This window comes from Vicia villosa, unplaced genomic scaffold (assembly GCF_029867415.1).
Source record: "Vicia villosa cultivar HV-30 ecotype Madison, WI unplaced genomic scaffold, Vvil1.0 ctg.000451F_1_1_3, whole genome shotgun sequence".
NCBI lineage: Eukaryota > Viridiplantae > Streptophyta > Magnoliopsida > Fabales > Fabaceae > Vicia > Vicia villosa.
The window spans coordinates 234,943-244,103 of record NW_026705216.1 but is presented as its reverse complement, the minus strand read 5'-3'; the positions used below and the strand labels follow the sequence as shown (position 1 = coordinate 244,103).

General features: G+C 33.3%; 1 protein-coding gene across 4 annotated transcripts; it reads left to right on the top strand.

Annotated features, from left to right (window-relative positions):
- The first annotated feature begins 482 nt into the window (after positions 1-482).
- LOC131628404 (protein WHAT'S THIS FACTOR 1 homolog, chloroplastic-like) lies at positions 483-8,733 on the top strand. 4 transcript variants are annotated; one of them, XM_058899235.1, is made up of 4 exons: positions 483-2,308; positions 3,403-3,526; positions 3,640-3,805; positions 7,948-8,733. In XM_058899235.1, the coding sequence occupies exon 1, from the start codon at positions 636-638 to the stop codon at positions 1,920-1,922; it is 1,287 nt and encodes a 428-aa protein (XP_058755218.1). In that variant the 5' UTR covers positions 483-635; the 3' UTR covers positions 1,923-2,308; positions 3,403-3,526; positions 3,640-3,805; positions 7,948-8,733. The 4 variants fall into 4 exon arrangements, with proteins under 4 accessions (XP_058755218.1, XP_058755217.1, XP_058755216.1 ...); XM_058899234.1 differs by lacking the exon at positions 7,948-8,733 and adding an exon at positions 5,335-5,435; XM_058899233.1 differs by lacking the exon at positions 7,948-8,733 and adding an exon at positions 5,262-5,430.
- Positions 8,734-9,161: the final 428 nt, after the last annotated feature.

Here is a 9,161-nt window from a genome sequence, read left to right as displayed (position 1 = left end):
TGGAGCTTGGGAACGATGAAGCAGCGAAGGAGATTTGCAACCGGAGTTTCCTACAGATGAAGATTTGCTACCCATGTTGTGAGATTAACGGTGAAGCAGCGACGGAGGAATGATACGAGGAGAGGAACGATGGAGGAACCCTAGTTTCTTCGTTTCCAGATGAAAAGTAATTTGAGAAGATGATGAAATGCCATGGTGGATATTAAGAAGAAAAAAAAATCCACGTGTGATACAATATAGAATCTTAGGGGAATCTGAGTGCAACCGTGGCAATTAGGGGGGGTCTGGGGATGGAATCTACAGAAGTTAGGGGGGATCAAAATTTTTTTTTTTATCGGGGCTAAAACCTAATCTCGCTAACATTAAAGGGGGGTTTAGTATATTTAACCCTTAATACTACCCCCATAATCTTTATTGAAAGAAAACTAAATTAAAATTAAATTTAAAAGTCTGCATAATGACATGTTTTTCTTCTCCAATTTGTTTAACAAATAGTAGCACTTCTCGCGAGAAAATAATGAAAATTTGATCAAGTTATCAATTCATCTCGAAGGAAACAGCACACCAACATCAATGTTTTGCTGCTCCTCATCGCATCACTTTCTCACAAAACCAAACCAGTGAGTAAAGAACCAATGTTCCCTCATCAAACCACCCTCATCATTCTCCGAGCAACCTCACCTCAATCCCAACCAAACTTCCCCATTCTCCGACGACACTTCTGTCTCTGGTCAATGAAAAAAGACCCAGACTTAGAATCAGCCCTCTCCCGAAACCGACGCTGGATAATAAACAACCAAATCAAAAACATAATCCTCCGTTACCCCAACACCGAAATCCCAATCGAAACTCTCCAGAAGAAATTCAAAACCCTAGATCTTCAAGGTAAAGCCCTCAATTGGATTTCCAAATACCCCTCTTGTTTCGAACTTCACCAACGTCGCATTCGTCTCACCAAACGCATGATCAACCTCGTTCATCAAGAACAAACCGTCAGAGATTCGCTTGATCCCGTTTTCGCTCAGCGTCTCGCGAAACTCCTCATGCTTTCGGTTAATAATACCCTCAATGTGTTAAAAATCAATGAAATTAAGAACAGTTTAGGGTTTCCTGATGATTATTTGATTCGAATTGTCCCGAGATACCCCGATTTGTTTCGGATTGTTAATGAGAGTGGGAGGAGGAGCTCTATGGCGATTGAATTGATTCATTGGAACCCTAGTTTTGCAGTTTCGGAAATTGAAGCTTCTGCTTTAGAAAACGGGGTTGACCCGAATTTCAAATGCTGTTTGCCTTCTAGTTGGGTGAAATCGTTGGAGAAGTTTCGGGACTTTGAATCGGTTCCTTATGTTTCACCGTATTCGGATCCGAGGGTTTTGGTGGAAGGATCGAAGGAGATGGAGAAGAGGAATGTGGGTTTGGTTCATGAGTTGTTGTCATTGACTCTTTGGAAGAAGGTTTCGATTATGAAATTGGGTCATTTTAAAAGGGAGTTTTTTCTGCCGGATAAGTTGAATGTGTTGTTGCTTAAGCATCCTGGGATTTTCTATGTTTCTAATAAGTATAGGATTTATACTGTTTTACTTAGAGAAGGGTATGTTGGGTCTCAGTTAGTTGATAAGGATCCTCTTGTGGTTGTTAAGGAGAAGTTTGGGGAAATTATGCAGGAGGGACTTCATGAGTATAACCAAAGGCGGCGGCTTGTTAATATCGAAAAGAAGAGAAATAAAGGTGATCCTTTGAGTAGGGTGGATGAAGATGAAATGAAGGGGAGAAGAAGGAGAAGAAGAAGCAGTGAAGTTTCTGATGAAGATGATGATGGTGTTGTTGATGGAGGGAATGGTAATAAGTTGGGAGGGTTGCTTGACCCTGAAGAGAGAAAACGGTTTTATAAAGTTCTTTTCGATGATGATGGTTCCTGAGTAATGATTTTCTTATCCTAGGTTGGCACAGGATATAGATCAGTGTTTCAGAAACCAAATCAAACGGGATGGTTTAAGTTTAATTGGCTGAATTGTGAGTCGATATTGTTTATGGCTCGGCTATTTTGGGTGGTTCGACCACAGTTGATTTGTTTATTTGAGCTGTTTGGCCGCGGTTTAAAGAAGTTGAACGATGGTCCAGAGATCTTGCCAGTAGGCTTGTCTTACTACTGAGTCAGTAAAGGAGAATGATTTTGTAAGTTCCATTCTCGGTAGACTGGTGAATTGTCACGCATACCACAGAATCGGGGTCTGGGCGTGTCAAGTAAAAGTCACTCTGTTCCATCATATAATATTTCTTCACTCACTGAAGATGTAAAAGTAAGGTGATTAACTTTTTCCTGATCAGTTGTTTTTGTATAGCTAGGTAAAAATAATGTTAATTGTAATAAAACAATACACTTCCATTGCTTGTACTTTGTACTTCATCCTGTCAATTTCTTTGATTTCAAATACTTAGCTTTCTTGTTATCATGCACATGAATGTGGTTTGATTAAATTAGGTGTCTTTTTTTCCCCCTCTTAGTGGCACAATATAGTTTTTTTAATAGATTTGGTCTAATTATGTTTCTTTCAATCATTATCAATCTGTATTGAGTTCTTTGTTCATTAGTTGTATTTCATTTACAGTATTAGTTTCTCACTGACAACATTGAGTCAGAACTTACGCTATTTATCAAGGTTTTTTACAAGCTGTGCATTTGCTGTAGACAAGTTTTTCTGACACTTGTCTGGAATCTTTAAGATATTTGACCATCAAAACTGCTAGTCTGTTCTTTTAAAATGTGGTGGTTCTGTTATTATTATGTTTTATTTACATTTTACAAGGCAATTTTTGAGTGACTGAAGCTCATCATCCCTATTTTTTTGAGTGACTCTGAAGCTCAACATCCTTAATTAGTTGAAAAGAATCACTTTGGGAATTCTTGGTAAAAACATTTCCTGTTAGTAACAAACAATTTAACCTAACAAGTTGACGAAAAATTCAGAAGGATTAGTATTTACCGCAGAGAATTCTTAAATAATAAATCAACCTTTACTTTACCCATGAAGCATTTAAAAGGAATGGTTAGAGGCTGGTATATACCAATCTACAAAGCATCAGATGCAGATTAAACTTTCGTGTAATCCATTTTCCTTGGTGATCGAACATTGATGGCTTACTTGAGTCCAGCTTTCAAGCTACACGGGCTTTATTTGTTTGCCTGTTTTATTAATTAATTTAATTAGATGCGGAATATAGTATGAACACGTGTCTGTGTGTTTATTAGTGTATTGTGTATATTAAATTTCAAACAGCCTAAAAATTTAGTTCCTACTCAATGTCCTTCTACGCTCTTCTCTGGTTTTTAATGTTGGTAGGTGTATTCTTTCATATATGCTATACTCATCATATATTTCTCTGTTGATTTCTTGGCAGAGCCCTTGTAAGAATTATGGGTGAAATTTTACTTTTATGTGGAAGTAATAAAAGGGCCGTGATTGCAACTTTGAGCATTCCGGGGAATGATATTCAACGTTTTGAAGGAATCTCAGAGGATGAGGTACCTTCTTATTTGTGTTGATAATATTAGTTATTTGTGCACCTACTTGTTAGCAACAAATGGAATTGAACTCCCTATCTGTTGTGCTGAGTCTTGTCCTTTCCAATAAACAGGCTGTTGCAAGCTAACTTAAAGCTCTTTCTATTGAATCTTCCTTGGATCTGCTGAAAAACGTCAGAAACAACTGCTTTTCAGAGGCTTGAAGCAATTATTCCTTTATTCCAAAGTCGTATGGGGGCATTGCTCTTCTTAATCTCTGCTTTACTTTCTCGTGGACTGGTACATTTTCCTACTTCAATCTTTGCTATATGTTTCACATCAGAATGTTATCTCTATTTTCAGAAATTTGTTAAGCTTCTACTTAAAAAGAATTAATTATTTGTTTGTGACTTAATATGCGATATCTTTTTGCTCGAATATTAGAATTTCACTGCATAATTATGGAAACTTTTTTACTAGGTTTGCTTGTGTTTTGTACTTTCATTTGTTTCTATAGGAATATTCATGCAATGATGAAAAGTAGAATATGACCATTTTGTTTATCTAGGTTATTTGCATGGTTGTAGTCTGCGTTACTTCAATTTGCTTCTCCATAAGCACTCAGAAGATATACTAACAATAACTTGGTTTAGTGATGTTATTTTATACTGTGTTGAAATATGGAACGGAAAACCGAGAGAATATATTTTAGTTTAGTGATGTATTTCTAATAAATATTTTGTGATAATAAACACCGACGTTATTATCCTATTTATGCTAATTTCTAGGTCAATTATAAGTGTAATACAATGTACTTATATTTAGTCAATGCCACTCCTAACATTATAAGTGTAATACATTCAGTACTTATATTTAGCTTATGCCAAGCCTAATATAAGAAGACTCTTAAAACAATAATAATTCAAATATTCAACTAGATCCATCTTAAGTTAGTTATAATTTATAATTTTTTAAGGATTCCAAAATTTATAGTCCGACATCACAACCAATATCAAGTTGATTCAGTAGCACAAATCTGATGTCTAACTACATATTCTCTTGTCATTTATGGTCTACAAAATATCTTGGAAACTGGAAAAGACAGACACTGGATGACAATGTTTCTTTCCCTTTAAGCTTATATTAGCTTGGGTGGTTGAGGATCAGTATCATGGTAGATGGATTTCTATGTTCATTGTTAAATAAATCCTAGTATATGTAACAACATGTCCAACAATTTGTTCATGATCTGATCTCATGGTGCCATTAATCTTGAGATAAGAGATCATCTTGCTTTTGTTTTTTATTTTGACTATTTTATGGAAAAAAAACTGGTGTTTCAAATATAAGAGGTTAGTGATCAGATCTATTTCTAGTTAAAGTCTTGCAAGAAACTGAAGAGCACATATCAACATAATGATGATTGCATATTGTTTTGTCAATACTTTTCTTTGTATGACTTAAACCTCTCATACCATTTGACCAAGCATACCACGTACCTATGGTTGGAAAATGAATCAGATGGTTGGTGTTAGCCCATTGGTTGAAGTCATCCATATGGACTTTAACCTCACAACAATGTTCCTTATGTCTTTGAGTCGAAGCGGGTGTAAAATTGACAAATTGTACTATTAAGAGTTTAAGACGTTCAATGATGATTTCATTTTGATTGCTTAATTTAAGACTATTCTGAAGGATTTCTAATTGTGTCTTGATCAAATCCAATATTAAACCAGAAATTTGTATAATATGACAGGAAGGTGAATATGAGATAATCCATTTGCAACTCATGCAAATGGTATTTCTATATTTTATTTCTTTTCCCTCAGATTGGTGATCTTGATGATGATGAGCAAGATGAGGATGGTTCTCGGGAAGCAAATCCAAAGGGGAGAGTAGAAAATTACATTGTGGTGAAAGTGAAGGCAAGTGTGTTTTGATTTTTTTTCTTTATTTATATATAGTGTTTGTATTACGTGGTATAGGGTTTTTGTTTTTAAATGTTAAAGTAGGGCATATCATATGAGAATGCCTTTTTTATGTGAGAATAAATCTGAACCATTGGATTTTAAAATAAATGGTGGAGATTATGGGTGAATCTTTTTTTCTCTCTCCTACATCATTTATTTCAAAATATAGGAGAGAGAAAAAAAGATTCACCTACAATCTCCACCATTTATTTTAAAATTCAATGGTTCAGATTCATTCTCACATTCTCACATAAAAAAGGCATTCTCATATGATATATATATATATATATATATATATATATATATATATATATATATATATATATATATATATATATATATATATATATATATATATATAATTCTTGTCTGCTGGTTGGCATTTAGAGAGAATTTACTCCATTTGTAGCACAACCAAATAAAAGCATAATTTGATATCATTTTACAAAGATGAGTCATGTTCCATGAAGACGAATTAGATGTTGGGTTGTAGTAATTTTTAATGATTCTATGTGCTTACCTAACCATAAGGACGCATCATTTGGATATAAGCATTGTTATTAAACATGATAAAGTGATTTTTGGTCGTTATAATGATTTTTGTTATTAAATATATAAAGGGTATTTCAATAATTTTATAGTTTTTCCTAGGATTATTATTCTAAACCAAACATGTTTATTTCTATTCCCAGGAATTTTCAGAAAAATAATCCAGGAATTCTAATTGATAACCAAACACTTTTTTAAAATATTCAAAAGAATATAATTCCCATTGTTTTATTCCTAGGAAACTTATTCCAGGGAATAATTTTTACATCCCCGAAACAAACACACCCCTAATATTATAGGTATACTGGAAATGATTATAGAAGAGAATTTGTTGACCTTAGTCCTTGTGGTGTTCTTAGAAACGCGAAACTTGGACTTGAGAGGTCTTAGCCTGAGTGAAGAGCATATAATCAATTGCAAAGAACAAGTGGGAGATAGCAGACCCGTTTTTAGAGACTGATTGTGATGGGCACCATTTTCTCTCTTGCATTTTCTGTTGTATCATCAAATCAAGCTTTTGAAGAGGGCCAACCAAGGAGTCAAGACGAGGCCTAATCCTATATTAATCAAAACATTAGAAATGAACTTGATTAACATATTACACAAGCTTATCGGTATAAAGTCTTTGGAGTTATTGGGAATATCCATCTTAGGGATATGGACAAATGAAAAGCCTTAGAAACAAGCTTCTAAACATCATTGTCCATAGAAGACCATAAGGTTTTTAGAAACAAGCTTCTAAACATCATTGTCCATAGAAGACCATAAGGTTTTAAAGAAGATGGGTTTAAACCCATCGGGACCGGAAGATTCATAAGAGTTCATAGAAAATAAAGCTTCATTATCTTCCAACATGGTCACTGGTTTATTAAGATCAAGGACAAAGTTATACTCAATTTATAGGTCCTTGTCTTATTTATATAACTAGAAGAATCATGAATATCCAAATGCATATGGACACCTTTAATACGAGCCTTTAACAATCTCTTTGTTTCGAAGATATTTCCCAAGACCTCCTTGTTAAATGTGATAGATTCTTCCTTAACCTTACTGAGTTTTCAAATGGCATCTCCAAGAGAGTTTAACCATATATTTGTAACTAGATCCCCATAATTGTGTTGTCAGTATATGTTGCAATACGATGTCGGTGTTTGTATCTTCGTAAAATTTTTAAAACTTGTAACTTTTGACTCAGGTTTCCGTTTGACGCGCCGTTTGGACCGTTGAAGAGCTAAACATATTTTCTTTAATCTGATAATAATTTTAATATTCGAAAATTATATATTTTTTCCGTTGGAGACTTATGCCTTGTGTGGCGGTGTCGTACAAAGTGCGACGTGTTTATGGTGTTTTAACGATGATGTTGTAGGAATGATGATTGAATAAATTGCATGATATAATGCATAAAGATGTCGCTGGTTGTTGGTTTGGAATGGCAGAATGTTGAGAGCTCATGCTTTAGAATTGCATAATTATGTTGTTGCATATCGATGTCGCAGGCAGTCATAATTAAAGGTTTATGCCTTGTTGATGGTTTGGATTAGCAAATTGTTGAGGGCCTATGCCCTATTGTTGAAGACTTATGTCTTGTTGTTGTGGGATGATGCCCTGTTATTGCCCATTATTTGGCACTTTGATGAGCGTTGATGCCCTGTTGGTACCATATGCATGAAGTCGAGTCAGACCCATAACATAAAAGTGCAAGATTTGCATTATGATTGAGTTGTACGATTGAGATCTGAATGATAAAATGTGTGTGCTTGTGTATATTACTGTGTATTTAAACGGTTGATGATGATATAAATTAGTGAAGCCTGAATTGTGATAACATGCATGAGATATCTGTTGCATAGTTACTATTATATAATTTATTATATTGTTATGATATCTCACCCCTTCTGTTTGAATGTTGCCTCTACGTAGGTAACGTGTAGATAATCAGGAATAATTTGAAGTAGCAAGGTCCTGAAGAGATCACACTTCTTACTTTATGAGTCAACGTCTATGTTCTGATATGTAACACCAGCGAAGATGAACGCTTGTCTGTTTTATTATGTTGACTTTTTAATTGTTGATTTGTTGGAGTAATAAGAACTCCTTTTTGATTAAATAAATGTTGTTGTTACTTGTGTTGAGGATTTTTTACGAGAATGATATGTTTATTCCGCTGCGTTAATGAAGTTAAAGTTGAGAACATATATTAATTTAATTGTTGGTTCATCCACATGATGAGTTAGGTATCTATGTATGTATGTTTGAGCAGGTTTTTATCGTTAGTGAAGTGTAGCATCCTAATTGTTGTATTTTATTTTATTGAAAACTAGTAAAGGACCCGTACGCCCGCACGGGTCACGTAAAGTCGGTATAAATATTAAATAAATATAATATGGTTATGGTTAAAGTATTATATTAAAATATATATTAATTAAGCGAAATAATTTCTTCAATGATGATTATCATATCAATATTAATTTAATTTATCAATTTGTAGTTGTTTTAATTTATGTTGGATAAAAATTAAAATAATATTAGAGATAATTAATTATTATTGTTGATTACAATTTTAACTCTGAAAAATATAGGTCTTGATAAAAAGTAAAAAAATAAATAAAAATTAAATAATGTAGTTATTATGTACTGTCATTATCAACAATTTTTATGGGCTCCCACCCCTAGTATGTCTACCCGCCTTTTTTTTCCGCAGACGCACCTTATCAACAATTTTTATGGCATTCCACCCCTAGTATGTCTACCCGTCTTTTTATGAGCATGATTCAAATTGCAAATTTAAATTATCAAAATAAAAAATTGCAAAAAAAATTATAACATCTATATAAGTCAACAAACAAAAAATAATGAAATGAGATATTATAATTCAATGCAACACATTTAAATCTCATTATTTAACTTTAAATATATATTTAATTTGATTTACCAAAGAAAAATTTGTACAAAAGATGTATATTATTAATATTAATGTTACTTATCACATATATGTCGTTAATTTCTCATATTTGTGTTAGCTACTCATACCGAATCAAAAATACTAATGTAATGGAATAAAAACAGCAAAAATATTTCATTCAAATTGCATATCCAATAACAAAAAATAGAACATTTATTAAATAAAAAATAAC